Genomic DNA, 17139 nt, shown 5'->3' on the forward strand with positions numbered 1-17139 from the left:
AACACTGCTGAATTTGCGCATCTGCACACACACAACTGGGTTCGCATATGAGGCCGGCAGCAGCGGCCAGGGATTCTCCATCTCCTGAAGGACCAGTAACCAAACCGGTGAGTCCAATGCTCAGTCAGGCATTTCTCCCTGCTGCAAGTCGGAGGTGGGCATGTGGGTAATGCAAGGGAGAAATTATAGTAGTGCCAGTTTCCCATCACCCGAGGATCAGGAGTTTCCACAGCTGCTTCTCACAGGCACTGCTATATAAATGCCTGTGCTTGGCTGGTTACGATGGGAATTGCCATTCATCACGGCGTGAGGGGGCTTAAGCCGTCTCCGAGCAAGTTGTCAGCTAACCAACGCTTAATATAGAGCAATCTGATCAGTACAAGGCATGTCCTTGCAGCTAAAAAGCCTTAAACATTTCAGATGCCGCAGCTTCTGCAGTCTTCCAAGATACCTTCTGCAGCACTCGTTATTATTGTCCTGCGCTGAGAGGGAGCAGGCAAGATAGGCACTGTGTGTTCATTACCCAGCGTAATATCCACTCGTCTATTTAATTAATGCTTAGAACGCGTACTTGATGAATTATAAGTTACTGGGGTTGGGGAGGGATGGGGAATGCAGAAACAGATTAACATTGGCTGATCTTTTAAACTTTTTCAGAAATGATTTCTCTGGTTTTCACACTCACAAAGTCTTGTGGGGTGTTCCCCCTTCTTGCAGGCACCTAATTTCTCACAGCAACAGTTGCTGGCTATCAAGGAGCCTCCTGCAGGAGCTGCTTGAGGCAAAGCTGTGCGTTGGCTGTATTGCAAGAGACATAGGTAGCGGAGCAGAGGTGTCGGACACATCGTACTGCCTGTTTCTCTGCCCGGCCCCTTCATTATTTCCTGGATATATCAGCTTCACAGCACATGGAGGAATGCTGCTCTCCAGGGAGCCCTCAACAGAAATCTGAGAGTTGCCCCTTAAAACTGATGAAAACACACCGTAAGAAAGGGCTTATAAGCTTAACAGGCAAAACAGACAGAGGGGGGCAGAGGAGGGAGGAGTATTTTCAAAACACAGCACAACAGCCCCAAGCAGCTAAACGATTTTCTGAAGGTCATGAAGGAAACCTGTGTCTGAGTCAGGAATTTAACCCAGATTTTTTGCTTGGTTCATTGCCTTAGCAGCTGGATGCTTCTTCCTGCCTCCTTAGTCACCGACATTGGTCATTGTAAAGTGCCGTTTCCTTCACCGTATTTGGAAAAAGAGGTAACAGGAGGAGGTCTGACAGAGATTCACGATCAGTGCAAAAACCATGTCTTTCCCCCCGCTTTCTGTTGTTGCAGCACCGACTGTGAATTCAGGGGACTCTGCTCCAGTTCGGGTTTTCTGAGCTTGCCACACAGAAAATCCCATAAGAGCTCTCTCTGCAAATCTGTTTTCTTTTAAGTAGCACCGATTTCCTGGTGCACATGCTTTGCATTTGTCTGGGTGCGTGTGTGAGAGCCAGTAGCTCCCCAGCACACTCCCCACTCTGGAGATCACTCGAGAATTGGGTTTTCTTTGTGAAGATGAAATATCATGTGCAGGCTCTGGGCTCTGAGAGACTCAATTTCGTACAGAAAATGTTCGGTGTATGTGTCTGTGGAAAGCCTGGGGAAAGATCCTTGCATCCTTAAGAAATGCAATATTGCCCTCTAGTGATGATGAGGATGGTCTCGGTTGATCTGATGAAACAAAAAGCATTTTGGCTAACCTTCGCTGGATTCAAAAATAGAATAAATGTTTCTGTTTTCTTCTGACCCTGGAATTAAAGATCCTACCGTCACAACTCGGAGAGCACTGGTAGTGGTGGTAAGCAGAGGAGGTTCTTCAAGAATCACAGAATGTGTAAAATTACAATTTTTCTCCATGAATTCAGCAGATGGAAAGCCAGCTGCACTCAGAGAGCAGATCTAGTAAGAAGGTTCCTTTTTTAATGCAGCATCTTTTTTACATTTCTAAAGCCAAGTGTATTCTTATTTGCCAAAAAAAAAAAAAAAAAAGAGGCAGTTGCAAGGGCAGGGGGTGAAACCCAGTGGAAACCAGAAAAAAAAATCAGAAAAAGTTTAATTTTTGTGCTTCATGATCCCTGCATTCAAGTGGTTTTTTTTATTTGGCTTTTTTTTTTATTTCTCATTTGAAGTCTTCTGGAGGGGGAGAAGGAGGGGTAATAGCAGGAGCACTTCAGCAGATGAACAAGAAGAGCTCAAAATGTTTCTCTCACTCTAGTAAGCAAGTAGTCGGTCGTATCTGTCAGGAAATAAACTGTTTTGAAGGGTCTTCAGAAGACACTTAGGAGCACTACAAAGCTTTGACCTTTACCCCTAAGAAGGTTACATTTAAGGCCCTCGATTCTGCAAATAGCTCCAGATGGACAACCCTCCAGTGCTTGTGTGCAGCCCCAGCAGTGCCAGCAGGTCTCGCAGCCCCACTCCCCGGCAGCGGGGTCAGGGAGTAAGGTTTCTCTGTAACTGGACCCCGCATCTCAACCCAGATTTCTAAGGTATCTCATTTTTTTAAGTTCCTGATGCAGACAGCATTTCCCTGGCACCTTCCCTATTCTAATTGCCTCTGACAAGGCACGATGGTACTGGAATTTATGTAAGGAACATTGCTGCCACTGTACTGCAACTTAAAGATCACTATAAAATAGGGTGGGCAGATGGTTGTATTTTTTTTTTTCTATACTTAAAACACAAAGTAAATGCAAAATTCACCTTAATCATTCACTGAGCCTATCCAGGCTTTCTCTATTACTACAGGAACACACAACATGCTTACATGTAACCACCAGTCACTAACTTTGACAATATCCTGCCCTTTTTGCCCCAAAAGGTCACAAGGCAGACTTAAGGGCTGGAGTCGATTCAAGCCAGTGGCAAAACTCTCATGGAGTTCACTGCCAAAGGATCAAACCTTCAAAGTAGACAGGACATGGAGTACTGAGCTGATGCATACGTATCTTGGGCTTTCAACATAATTGCAAATATTTGGGATAATTAGCCAATGCAAGAGAGTGGGTTTTTCTGACACGGAGGGTTTGGGCTGGTCAGCTTTCTACTGAGTTCTGCAAAGTCATCTCAGCTCAAAAAAAAAAAATAGATTATTGGCATTCCCAGTCATCCCCAGCATCGCTCCTCACGGTACTGGTAAATTGTAGAAGGTCCTTAACTATTGCTGGTTGCTTACTCTGCGACCATAGCTGCTACGTGCTAGCTGCTAAAATATAGAAAGAAGCCTTTATAAAATTTGCCTTATGCAGAGCTGAAGTGGACAGGGAAGGAACCCAGGAGGGGATTTCTGCCAGTGAACATTGTACAAGATGCAGGTCAACAGCACAGAAATGGGCAGGTTAGGTAAAAAGTAAAGAAGAGATCCCAAGATGTGATGGAGAATGAAGGGGAGTTTACAAGAAAACAGAATAAAGGATTACCTGAAGTTTAAAAACAAAACAAAGGATTATTTAGAAACAAAATCATCCACTTGATGATCCAGCTCCTTTGGTATGGCTGCGGTGGTGGTGACTGATCACGTCCTGGAGCATGCACAAGCCTCTTTCATCACCCCAGTGCAAAGAAACTTCATTTTTAGTGTACTCATCATGACTCCATTGACCACATTTTTCATGTAATGAGTGCATTTTCATGTTTTGCCCTAGTTTCCCCTTGTGTCCCACCTCTCTCGCTTTCCCTTTCAGGTTCTACATTGAAAGCATCTCCTATCTAAAGGACAATGCCACCATCGAGTTGTTTTTCTTGAACGCCAAGTCCTGCATCTACAAGGTAAGGACTCGGGGAGCTCTGGGTGGCACTGGCATGGGCTGAGACACCTGGGTCTCCATCCCCTGACCCAAAATTTACATCGGTCACACTCGGACTTTGAGATAAAACCTCCTCCTCCTCCTCCCACCCTCCCTCAGCTTCCCTGTCGGAGGGAGGCTCTGAGGTGAAACACTCCTGGAAGTAACTCTTGTGGTTGGTAGGAGGGAATCTGCAGCTGCTAAAATGATAAACTGGCTTGTATTTAGAAGGAAATGCCTGGTTTTGTGTTAAAAAGCCGCCGGTGGAGAAGCTGTTCCGCTCCGGGCTGAGTGGATGTCGTGAGCGGCTCCCGCCCGAAGGGGGCGGCAGTGGCCGCGCGGGCTGCGGTGCGGGCGCCATCTTCTGGGCCAGGCGGCGGGGGAGCGGGAGCGTGGGGGGGGGGGCGAGTCTGTGAGAGAGTGCGGGGTGTCTGTGAGGTTGTACCTGTGTGAGAGAGAGTGGGGGTGTCTGTGAGGTTGTACCGGGGGGGGGGGGGGGAGTGTCTGTGAGGTTGTACCTGTGTGAGAGAGTGGGGGTGTCTGTGAGGTTGTACCTGTGTGAGAGAGAGTGGGGGGTGTCTGTGAGGTTGTACCTGTGTGAGAGAGAGTGGGGGGTGTCTGTGAGGTTGTACCTGTGTGAGAGAGAGTGGGGGGTGTCTGTGAGGTTGTACCTGGGGGGGGGGGGGAGTGTCTGTGAGGTTGTACCTGTGTGAGAGAGAGTGGGGGGTGTCTGTGAGGTTGTACCTGTGTGAGAGAGAGTGGGGGGGTGTCTGTGAGGTTGTACCTGGGGGGGGGAGTGTCTGTGAGGTTGTACCTGTGTGAGAGAGTGGGGGGGTGTCTGTGAGGTTGTACCTGGGGGGGGGGGGGGGGGGGAGTGTCTGTGAGGTTGTACCTGTGTGAGAGAGTGGGGGGGTGTCTGTGAGGTTGTACCTGCGTGTGAGAGAGTGGGGGGAGTGTGTGTCTGTGAGGTTGTACTTGTGTGAGGGGGGGGTGTCTGTGAGGTTGTACCTATGGGGGGGGGGGGGGATGTCTGTGAGGTTGTACCTGTGTGAGAGAGTGGGTGGAGTGTGTGTCTGTGAGGTTGTATCTGTGTGAGAGAGGGGTGGGGGTGTCTGTGAGGTTGTACCGGGGGTGGGGAGGGGGGGGTGTCTGTAAGGTTGTACCTATGTGAGAGAGTGGGGGGGGAGTCTGTGAGGTTGTACCTGTGTAAGAGAGTGGGGGGGTGTGTCTGTGAGGTTGTACCGGGGGGGGGGGGGGGGGGGGCGGGGGGTGTCTGTGAGGTTGTACCTGTGTGAGAGTGTGTGTGGGGGGTGTCTGTCAGGTTGCACCTGTGTGAGGGGGGGTGTGTCTGTGAGGTTGTACCTGTGTGGGGGGGTGTGTCTGTGAGGTTGTACCTGTGTGAGAGAGTGTGCAAGGGAAGTGTGAGAGTGCGTGAGGCTGTGCGAGTACGAGAGTGCGGGTAGGCATGGGGAGCTGAGCGTGTGAGGGGGGTGTGACTGCGTGCGTGTGTGACTGTAACTGGGAGTTTGCGCGTCTGTGTGTGTTAGGGATGCGTGTGACTACATGTTTGTGACAGTGTGACAGTTTGTGGGTCAGGGGGAGCGAGCATGTGGGTGTGTACTGAAGACCACCTTGTAGAGGAACAAGTCATGCACGGAGAAATGTTTTTTGTACCAGAAATAGCCCGGTAGGCTATTGAAAACGCCAGCCTGCTGTCACCGGCGCTGTAACTCAGAGCTGCCCCTTGCAAGGCGCTCTGTCTGCCAGAGACAAGGGCGTCCTGGCGCGGCCCCCGCTCCCCGCCGCAGTGCCCGCTGCGAAGCTGGTCCCTGCGATGCGCAAGCCGACCGTACCAGTGACAGGGCAGGGTCCAGAAAATGAAGCGGGTCCAGAAAATGAAGCGAGCCCAGAAGGCGCTGAGGTGGAGGCTGGCTGCCTGCGGACTCGGCCAGGGGGCCTGGAGGGGCGGCGGGATGTGCGGGACTGGGAGAGGTTTTCCAGCAGCTGGGATTCCCTGGGAGGATCCCTCCTACCTCCCGCTGTGCTGGCAGAGGCCATTCCCGGTGACTCACCTCCATCTGCCAGGGAGGAAGCGGTAGGAAAAGACAGCTGTAGTTGCGGAGTGATTGTACCGCCATCCCACAACCCTCAGCAGGTCTGAGCCAGCTAGCTTACACCGAATCTGGAGCCTCGCGTCCTGACATCTGCATGTCCTAAAACGCAGGGACTAACTTTGCATCTCCTAAAGTGCAGGGTAGAAGCCAGAAAAATGCCTTTTTTCCAGTGCCCAGGAAAGAGGCAGGGCTGCTGAGCTGAGCTGTGCAGAGCTTTGCTCGCCGGCAAGGCTGCAATTAGATGTGCTTAGTCAGCCCCCTCCAGCAACAAGCTCAGCGAGCATCACATTTTGGTTCCTGGGGAAAAGTTCCTTTTTGGAGTATTGCCAGGAAAAGCTTACACTGTTGTTCTTTTTTTGGAGAAAGCTTAATAAGAAGAAGAGGGGAAAAAAAAAAAAAAGAAAAAGAGTGCCTACAGATCTAGGTTGGTCTATTTTAGTCTGACCTCTCCTGAAACCATTACTTTGCACATTTGAGCTGACTGTCATCTCCATCCAAAAATAGCCCTGCTGGATTCCCATTCTCCCATGCGGGTCCTTTCCCATTTGACTTCCAGCCACAGTAAGCCGTGCTGTGCTATTAAAAAAGGCGCTGAATTTGAAAGTTGGGTGCAAAGTCTCTGCTAAGACACAAGGCGAGCACCCAGCCGGCACGCCGGGAGGATTCCTCTGGGTGGAGAGAGGAGGATTCCGTGCCTAAGCACAGCCAGCGCTTGTCGTCCCTGCAGCTAGCAGGGGGTGTTGCACGCTCCCAGACCTCGACAGCTTCCTTGTTGCACCAGAAGTTTCCTCACTGGACTTACCACGGATGGCTTCGCCCCAAGCTCCCCTGCAGGAAAGACCGTACTGCGTATGATAAGTGTAGCTCGTAACGCTGTGCTAGCACCTCAGCCCTTGCCCGGTTGATTCTCCAGACACACACCCTCCCATGTCTCCAGGCACACGGCTGCTTGAGTTGGGAAAGAAGACGAGTGTGGCCTGTTTGGTTTGAGGCCGCTGGTCCCCTGGGTTGCCAGCTGGCTCTGCGTTGGGTGCTGTTCTCCTCTGGCTGTGCCCACGGCTCCTCCTCACCCACCCTGTCGTATAACGAGACATTCACGGACCCACACACTCGCACAGGACCAGCAAGGCAGAAAGGCCAAGCCACATGTGTACTACCAAACGAGATGGGGCTTGGCATGCGGCACTGTCCCTCGATCAGTCGGGCTGTTTAATTACCGTCACGTTCTGGCACAGGGTTTGGCCTGTGCCACCCAGCCCTGTCCCAGGCACCGTTCAGGGATGAGCACCGGTTCCCGAGAGGCAAGACAGCTGAGGTAACCCCATCTGGGACCGGGGGAGGGAAGAAGAGTGGTTAGTCATGAGCTATACTGTGCCACGTACCCCTAGGGCCAGAGAACGGGCTCTGGCCCACTTCACCTACTAGTATAGACTTGCCTTGACATCAACATGTGGTTGCAGAAGCTGGTTTGTCCGTGTGATGCCTGGTGCTTCAAGATGGAAGACCAGGCGCTCTGGTTCCACTCCGCTTCGCCCCTTGCCATCGGATAGGCCTGACTGCCCCAGCCCTGCCTGCAGCTGAATCGACGTCTTGCACCAGCCGCTTCCCTTGGCATACGCACATCGTTAGTGCAGGTGCCTGCGTGCATCAGGCAGTTTAGCCAAACTGAAGGTGTGTTTATTGCCCATAGCAGAGCTGCTCTTCACTCCCCAAGGAGTTGTTATGAAGGAGGTGAAGGAAGTGCTTATTTTAAAAAGCTGGCACTGGTGAAAGCCAAGGACACCTGGATCTTATCCTCTGTTTTGTTCCCTTTGTTTTTGATTTTGCCAGAGACGAGCCAACGCAGCAATTGTGGCTTGTAAATGAGGTGTGGCTATGACTTGGCTGGAGCATGGATCACAGCAGTGATCTATATTTAGATCACTCGTTTCTTGCCAGATGAAATAAAATATTAAAAGCAGCAGCTTAAATAAATACAACAGAAAAGCCACAACAGGAGTGAGCTGAACAGTGACCCAGTTTACATGGCCATGTCCATAGGAGACAACGAAGGAGTTCTAATTGCAGAACAGAGGCCTAAGCAGTATCTCAGTAAAAGCCCACTGTCTTCCCAAAAGCAGGGACCAGAGGCTCAGGGAGAACACACTTGGCCACAAGATTAATGCTCGTGCCTCCCATCCCAAGCATCTTTAATGCTGGGTCTGCATCCCAGACATTCAGACAGAGCAGTGCCTGGACCGCTGGGAGGATCTCATGGGACCATCAGTGTCCTTCGTGTGACCATGGTGTCCAAGCAAAATGCTCATGGTTTCACCTGACCCTCCAACATTGCTTTCGCTGGGGGCTGGATCCTATAGAATGAAGCAGTGAAGATCTACCCAAAGATTTGCTGTCACAGCTCATTCTCAAAGCACCCCTGGCCCCAGTGCTCATGGGGACGAAGGGGCCGAAACCAGAGCTCCCATCCTGCAAGAGGGAATATGGCTCTTTTTCCTGTGAGTTTACCCTGGGCAAGGGCCAGAGGAGTTCTGCAGGGGCTGACACAACCCCAGTGAAGACAAATTTTCTCATTTCCTTGCTTCTGTGAGACAAGGACAAGGCTGTGTTCCCCTGAAGCACGGGTGACATTTGAGGGAGAAAAAAATGTATTTCCCAGGCTACCTTTCACTAAATCACACAAGAAAATAAAAATGACCCTGATCCTCCCCCTTCCATCTCCCTTCTCCCTCCTCCTCCTCCCCTTCATGCCACATCCAGTTATGCTTCATTTACCAAGCCATTACGCTGAATATTTGGCTTTCTCCACATCTGAGTGGGCAGGTTCTCCCTCGCTTTGGTCTCCAGGAGCAGAGGGAATGCTTTGAAGCCTAGCCAGGGGAGAAAACTGGCACCGCACGCTTCACCATGCAGTAGCCAGGAGATGCATGTCCTTCTTGCAGGAGCTCAGACTGACTCAACTCTCTTTTTCTTGTTTTCTTCACCTTTCAAGGAACTCATTGAGGTTGACAGTGAAGTGGTGTTTGAACTGGCTGCATACATCTTGCAGGTAAGCACCTGCCTTCTCTCGCTTCACGCTTCCTCGTGTTGCATTAAATCTCCTGACTTGCCAAATCCAAAATGGCTGTACAGAAGTGCAGGGGTTCACCCACGTGCAGGAGAAAGATGTCTTTACACATTTTTCATCATTTATACCAATACAAAATAGATACAGAAGGCTCTCAAACCAGACCTCTCCACGCACGGAGCAGATTCCACTGCCCAATGTTTTGCATGCATAAATGCATGTTATGTTTGCACTGACACAGATATCCAAGACCCTGGGGTATGATGTAAAGGCAGAGAAAATATCAGCAATGAATGCAATTTCCTAGGTGAAATCCATATACAGTGGGTTCTTCTCCAGTGACTTTACTTGCATTTCTTTTCCCCATGGAGCTTGGCTCTCTGATGATCTCCACATGCCTCTATATATGCAACTGTCTGTACTCTCCAAGGTGGGCAGAAGGGCTTAAAGACTTTCCAAAAAAGTTCTCCAGAAAAAAAATTGTCCTTTAAAGTCCTTCTCTTCAGGAAGAGGGAAAGGGTCAGAGAGCAAATTACCAGCAGCGTTTGGTAAATCTCTGGTTCCCAAAAAGGAATCTTTTCAGGGTAGCAGAGGGTTTTTTTTGTGAAAGATCTCTTTTTAGGAGCATGACTGTGGGAGCAGATCAGAGATAATTGTCAGATGATTCTTGTTCCCCTTTCGTACAGTGTATTTTCATTTTTTTCCCATCAGCCATAAAGCTATGAGGAGCCATGTGAGCAGAGAAGCCATCTCATCAGACTGCACTAATAAATAACAATGCATTGCACTTCTATAGCACTTTCCATGTTAAAGAAGCAATTAATGCGTAGGGATTTGAATCTTCATTAGAATCGTTTTATGTAACAAAAATGGAGCGAGGGAGTCAGGATGGGGGACTCAATTAAAAGCACATTATAGAAATCGCATATTGGCTGTTGGGGGAATACACATCAAACAACAGGCTCATTGTGAGAAGCAGCAATAGGGTTATGAATCTATTGTCTGCTCATCCTAATGAATAACTTGAGCGCTTAGTAACTGTACAGCCAGATCCAGATCTGCCAGTGTAACCCTCCTTGCTGTGATTGTTTTCATCACAGACAAACACAGGATGTTACGTGTATTGCTGTAGTAGTTTGATGTGCGACTTCATGAAAACAGTCAAAACAAGCCACACCTCTGCTGTCTGTAACCAGAAATTACTACAACCCATGTTTGTGACAGGTTCCAAGCAAAACAAGAGAGCTCGTACTGCATTTTGTTCTGCTTCTCATTGCAGCATTCAGGTCAAAGAACTGAAGTGTGGCGAATCTACCCTACAAACTTTTTTTTAAAATTCCGTACGCTCATCCCTGTGCAGGCCAGGGCATATCCTTTGGGTTTTGCTCTGTGTTGAATTATAACCATGATATGCTCAAGGACTCCTTCCTGTGAACCAGAGGAGAGCTTGTCTGCCCTTCAGTTCACTCAGAGGGGAATAGGAAGATAGTAAAGGACTGTCAGAACTCAAGTGATTTAGTCTGCAGCCATATTTCAAATTGTTGTGTTACCAGAACAAATTAAAGTACCACCAAAGCTCTGAACTTTACCCCAGCCTCAGGACTGAAGCACCACTGGACGTGGGCTGACAGGTTTTGTGGGTGGATGGATGGATGGATGGATGTAAAGACAAAAGACTTGAATGCAAAACTCGGTCCTCTTGGCAGTGGAAACTTCCTCACTGCACAAATTACATTATTGCACTGTGCTTTCTGTGTAGCTGACGGCAAACGAGGTGCTTTAGAAGGCGTCACATGAAATGCATATTGCCTATGGAAAATGCAAAATGTGTGTTACATCTATTGAGGAGGGGACTCACCAGATTGTGAGGGTTCACCAGATACGCTGTTAGACTCAGGTACTAATCTAACTACTGGAGTGGAACGTTACCCAGCCCTTTAACATCAGGCTGTGATGGTAATAAATAGAATTATCTAGATATATAAGTAAGGGAGCTAAATACTCCCCAAACACCCAGCAAGGAGTTAGAGAAACCTCTGTCTTGCATCCCCTTGAAAGCTGTCAGTGAGCTAGTTTTTTAAAGTCTAGTTACTAGAAAATAATGAGAGTACTTGTAAAAAGAGCCAGGGGAGTTGCAGTCTCAGAGACTGCGAAGTCACTGAGACTTCAGAGATCTTCTAATAATGTAGCATCCACATTGACCCAAAAAATTACTTATTTACTAGCATTATTTCCTGCAGCTTCTTGGGTATCCACTAGCAGAATGAGGAATCATCTGGCCCTGTATTAGGCAAACCTTTTGTTTGTTAATCTGCCCAGCTCACTGCATGTATCATGGCACTTGGCATTAGATACTGGTTCCAAAAAATACATGAGGAATCAATTACAACAGGAAATTGCTGCTAAATGAATTTTGCAAATGGAAAATCTTGAACAGCTGTTTTCTTAATTTTTTTTTCTATTTTTAATGATACATTTTTAATTTTTCTTCCTCATTTTACAGGAAGCAAAGGGAGATTTTTCAAGGTAGGTGAACGTAAAAGTTTTCACTGTTGTGTGCTGTGAGAATGAATCTGGTAAAATCACTGTGTGAGCGATGCGACTCAAGTTGTAGCTGTGCAGCACCAGGAGTGCATTGCTAACGTAGACATCGTGTTTCCTGAAATCACTTCTTCACAAAACACAGCCTTTGACCAGAGCATGCCTTGCAAACAGCATTGTTTGTGACTTTGTTGTTGACAAATCTCTTTATATGCCCATGAAGTTCAGGAAATAGACTAGTCTTCGGAAGGAAATTACTAAGGAAATGACTTGACAATCACTGTTATGTCACAGATCCAGCCAGAGGCAACATTAAAATTCCACCACTAATTGATATTTCAGCTTGAATTTGGACAGAGTTCTTGTAATCATACTGATTATGAGAATGGTTGGTTTTGTTGAATTTCCGCTATCCCTTGAGCCAAATCTTCAGACTTGCTGTAAGAAATTCAAAGAGGTGACTGTGCTCGGTGTTTCAGGAGACTGTTAATGAAATGCCTGAGAATTTTCATTTGACAGTCTCTGTCAGTTACGCATTAGTAGCAACCAAAGGTCAGATGGCTCTTTGATGCCTCATGTGAGAAACATGAAAGTTCTTAATCTGAAGCCCAGGAGAACTGTCTATGCTAAAAAATTCACATACTCCATATATTACTTTTGCTGACCTGAACGTGAGTTCAGCTGGAGGACCGCAATATCCACTGAAGTTAGTTTCAGAGAAGAAAACAAAGTGAATGGGCAGTGAGGCTGAATTGCCAGATGAGCCTAAAGAGACGTCTTAATTCTGTCAGCACTGAGATACACTGAGAGAAGACAGTAATGGTACTCTGTGCACCCACAGGAGACTGTGAACAGTAGGCAGGTTCTGTCTTCTGGTGAACTGGGACTTCTAGCCAGCTAAAATTGAGACAAATCAGTGAAAAGGAACAATGCATTGCAAATATTGCCTACCCATCATGGAATCTGAGATGACATAAGGTAACCCTTGCTAAAAGGAAGTTTAAGTTCTGCCTTATCATTTCTCAAAACCTTAATCAACTTGCAAAATCCTGACATGCATCTGACGACAGAAACACAAGCCCAGTCTTGTTTCATTTTTTCAGTTCCACCCAATTTGGAATAACTCAGCTATCAGCCGTGTTTATTTAGGGGACACTGGAGTACACGTGGTTCTTCTACTTTTCAGTCTGGTTTTCCATGCACTGCCAAATGCTCAGCCCAGAAGACCTGGACCAAGCAGAGTTTTGCCATTCAAACCTGTGATAAACCACATCTTCCACTGGTTTTGCTATGAAGAACAATATTTAATGTTTCTCAGAATATCTTGGACATGACAAAAACACGCTCAGAAAGTGTACATTCAGAGTATGAAACACAGAATAGAAAGGAATCAGATTGCTCCCGGTAATAGGACTGAAAGCATTTTATCTTCAAGTATCTGTTTCCAGACCAGAAGTGGAAACAGCCGGTGGAAAGTATCCATCTGCTAAAAGCCGTTTGATGTCCCTTGTAAAAGGAATAGTTGAGTTTATCACAGTGCATTTCTCTAGGCCACAGAGAAATGAGGAATCTTCTCTGAGAGCACAGAAGATACCTCAACACATGGCGTTAACTGCTTCCTCCGCATCGATGTGGCAGTCATCGCCATCCCCATTAAAACAGTTAGCTCCTAGTCCTTTCCACCTGTGGATCACCATGGTTTGAAGTGGAAGGGCGAATCCTTACATCCAAGTCAGGCAGAGAAGTGGTGCCCTAATAACAACTTGCTGACACTGCCAGGGATCTTAATTTATAAAGGGGCTTTGGTGGCAAAGCAATCTGCCAAATTACTGGAGTTTAAAGCCTGTTCTTAGAGGAAGGTAGAAGAATCCTACCCTGACCCTCTATGGTCTAGGAGAAGACTTAGCATCTCCAGGAATGTCTGTCCAGCAGCTCCCCTCTAATGTGCATTGACATGGGTTTATGTGCTGGGTGAGCTCCAGGTGCTACTGAAGTCAAAATGAGGTCATTGTGGTCAAGATTTTGCCTGCTGAGATTTGTGGTTATTCGTATCAGCAGTGTAAAATCTGGGAGGCAAATCAAGCCTGGGGCCAGCCCAAGGAACTGCAGATGGAGACAAATGTTCTGACTTCTCTTAGGGCTGAAGTTAGCTTCAGTGTTTGAAGTTAGTCAATGTTGAAATGCTGTTTAAAATAGAAGTGGCTACTCTTTGAAAGAGAGAAGTTCTGCAGTTGTGAATGTCTTGCTGCTGAGATTTAAAGATAATGTGTTGTGCATGGTAGCATACATTGCATGAAGGCTGAACTCTTGAACTCCTGCTTTTTTTTTTTGAAGAAATAAGTTAATTCTAAAGGGTTGCGTGCTTGGAACGCAGACTCCAGATTTCCCACACCTGTCCTGTCTACTGCCACCATCAGATTTATAGCCTGTGAGACTACAAGTTTCTCTTTGGCCCTGATCCAGAAAAGTGCATAAGCACTGGCTCATTTGCAGCGATGAGAGAATTGCTGTTCCCCATGGGAGCCTCCCTATGAGGCGCTGCTGATCACCTCAGGTGCTGGGACAGGCAATGCCAAATTGTCACAATTTCAGCTATGAGCTTACCTGCCCACGGCGACCAGAGCATGATTACCTTCAAACCCCACTGCGCCCAGGAGGTGGACCACAAGGGTCCAGTTCAGGACTCCCAAATGCAGTTGCAAATCTGCTTTTTGGGCCTTATGGGAGCTCAAAAAACAGAACTGATCTTACAAACTCTAGCAGTCAGTTGTCTACCTCTGTGAACTACTGCATCTACAATGACAGCAGCTCCCACTGCTGCTTTTGAGGGAATAATCCCATGCCTCAGAATAATAACTGTGCCCATAGTACTACTCTTTCCTTTCCCCAAAAGGGGCTTATGTGCCATTCCAAGCACATGTCCTACGTCCTTTGGTAGGGCATCACCATGTATGAGTCTCTTAGTGCTGATTCTTGCCACCTTGGAGCACTGCTGAACTCAGGCATCGCAATGACTGCCCAGCGTTTGGCAAGCCTGGAGAGTACGTAGTCTGAATCGCCCTTATCTGTCATGAACTAAGATGCCACAGTAGCCCTGACAGATCAGTTTGGCATCTATAGCGAACAATTTGACTAAGGCCTTTTCCATTTCTAACGTGTGTTTCATTTCAAAAACAAGCCCATCAGAAACCCTGAGCTCCTGAACCCATTTAGATCAACTACGAAAAATATTTCTCAGTGTTTGCGGTAAGTGGCCTGGTCCAACTCAGTGTTTTGCAAGCAGACTTGTACAAAGGGCACATCTCTTAGTTGATACAGACTTAGGCAGAGCGAGGTTTAAAATAAAAAGTTATTCTCCTTAAGAAGTTCCTAGTCCTCTGCATTAAAGCAGAATGGTTTTCACATCATTTAAAAGAATCCCCAAACGTTTCAGCTGACAAGACTGAAAAAAGTTTACATTTAGACTAGGACATACCACTGAATTTAGGACAATTGAGTATCCCTGTTCAGCTAATTCTCAGGTTGAATAGGACACTTAAGATTTGAGCTGTGCTTTTTCATATTAGTTACAAAAGTTTTGACTTCAAAGGCACATAATCGTGTGTATAAAACTCCTAAACTAGTATCCTGCAGACAGATGTAAAGGTTATTAACTCAAGCTAATCTTATTACTAGTAGGAAGCTGAGTCATACTTGGTTGGCAGAGCATGGGCAGGACAAATTTCAATTCCTTAGGTGAACACAAGTCCTAGAGGTGTGACCCTCTTTAGGCCTACAGAGGAAGGAACCAGAGTGCCCTGGCTTATTTTGGAGGAGCATCACATATTGTTAAAATAGTTGAGATTTTTCCCTCTAAACTAATCCTACTGGGTTTAGAGTCCAGTCTGACATTGACCAAAATCTTTGGGAAACTCACACCAACTTCGGTTTTAAATGTTCAGAATCCAGCTCTTCAACCTTAAATAGCATCTATGTCAAAGCAGCTGGAAATAACATATACTGATCATTTCTCCCTCAGTTTGGGGAGGGGAAGGAAAAAACCCTAAGGAAAACAAAATCCTGAACCGTTGCAGCTAGTTCCTCAGACAGACTCTCATTGCTAGATTTCTTCCAGTTAAGCAATATGAGACATTTCGAGTGAACTCCAAGTATCTCCCAGCAACATATGAAAGAATAACAAGGGAGGAAAGCAAACGGCCAGTTTCCTGTTAAGCAGAATTTCACAATAATTTCAACGTTTGGGCAGATGGTAATCTAACATAGTTTCAGGCTTACTCTTCTTTCTGTGTAACCAAGTGACATTTAACCAATTAGAATTTATTAAGGGGTTACAAAACCCAGGCTGCATTCTTGCAACCTTATGGAGAAGATCCTAAACACTGTATGTACCGTTCTGAGAATCCGAGAATCTCAGACTCTGCATTTCCTCTTGCGTTCAACAGAATGAATTACCACGCTGAGAAGAGCTGGTAACTTTAACCTACAGTTTAGTTTCATTACTGATCATTGTTATTAGACATGCTGGAAAATGTATGGATTTCCTGAAACAACTGCATATGTAATCTTGCTCAAAATTATTGCAGCCAGTTTGCAAAAACTTGTTTTTCACAAAATGCTTATGAAGTGGCTAGCTAGGCCTTTCACCCCCGTGTGTAGACAGAAATACTGAGTTGTGGTGACTAATTTATTTGGCCAAGACTCATTAAACACGCAGGACCAGAACTAAGACCAGAACTCAGGAGTTCTGTTGTCTAGGTCCATTCTCCAGTCATTCGACTTTATTTCTAACCAGCTTGCAAGATGCCATGCAGATGGCTTTTCCAGTTCAGTTTTCATACTGTTATTCAGTCTTTTAAATACTATAATTTCCATCATAGTGCAGGAATGAAGTGGTCTGGAGGACACAGAGAAAGTGTGGAGCCCTTCCCCTATATATTAATAAATCTATATCAAAAGCGCCCTTCCATATATAACAACACTGGAGGTTGGACACTTTTGAATATAAAATAAATGCAGCAGAAGTGACCAGATTAAACAAACACTTTCTAAACACAGTAATAAAATAAACACTCTGAGATATTTCACTAGAAAGAGTGGGAGAGGCAGTAAGTACAAAACCACTTGTTTCTGCTGGAAACATTTTAAAAATTAAGGGGTTTGGTGTTTTAAAAGGAGCCAAGAGGAAAGCGACCTCATGGACACTAGTTCAAATGCAACCTGAGTCATTATTTTTTTCCTTTTTCTTGATTTGACGTCCTTTTGGGAGTCTAAATTCATTTGTCTTGAGACGAGTCTTGCCAGAAGACTTAGGGAATGTATGGGCCACGGAAAGAAATACCTTTTTGGTCCTGGAAGTGATTACCTGAAATACATTTGGCACTTTGAAGTTGTGAGGCACTACCTTTATGGTATTTTCTAGGTACTGAGCAGAAATGCTAATCCCATCCAACAGCATCACTAAGAATGTCTTTTTCTCTGATTCTTAAAAGACCTTTTATCGCAGTGCAAGCAAGCTTTGCTCCTTACTGACAGAAAAGACAGAGCTGACTGGTGTTAGCCCTTTCTTTTATGGGAGCCATTACTGATTCAGGCTTTTT

General features: G+C 46.4%; 1 protein-coding gene across 3 annotated transcripts in view; it reads left to right on the forward strand.

Annotated features, from left to right (window-relative positions):
• The window catches only part of FRMD4A (FERM domain containing 4A), a gene marked incomplete at its 5' end in the record, with an annotated part of 385473 nt that overhangs the window by 298127 nt on the left and 70207 nt on the right, over positions 1-17139 (forward strand). For all 3 annotated transcript variants that reach the window (XM_082310334.1, XM_082310333.1, XM_082310332.1), the window contains 3 exons: positions 3722-3806; positions 8927-8983; positions 11505-11527. In XM_082310334.1, the coding sequence (XP_082166460.1) occupies positions 3722-3806; positions 8927-8983; positions 11505-11527 (165 nt within the window). The remainder of the gene's footprint in view (positions 1-3721; positions 3807-8926; positions 8984-11504; positions 11528-17139) is intronic.

Source organism: Platalea leucorodia (assembly GCF_965183815.1).
Source record: "Platalea leucorodia genome assembly, chromosome: 4".
NCBI classification, from domain to species: Eukaryota; Metazoa; Chordata; class Aves; order Pelecaniformes; family Threskiornithidae; genus Platalea; species Platalea leucorodia.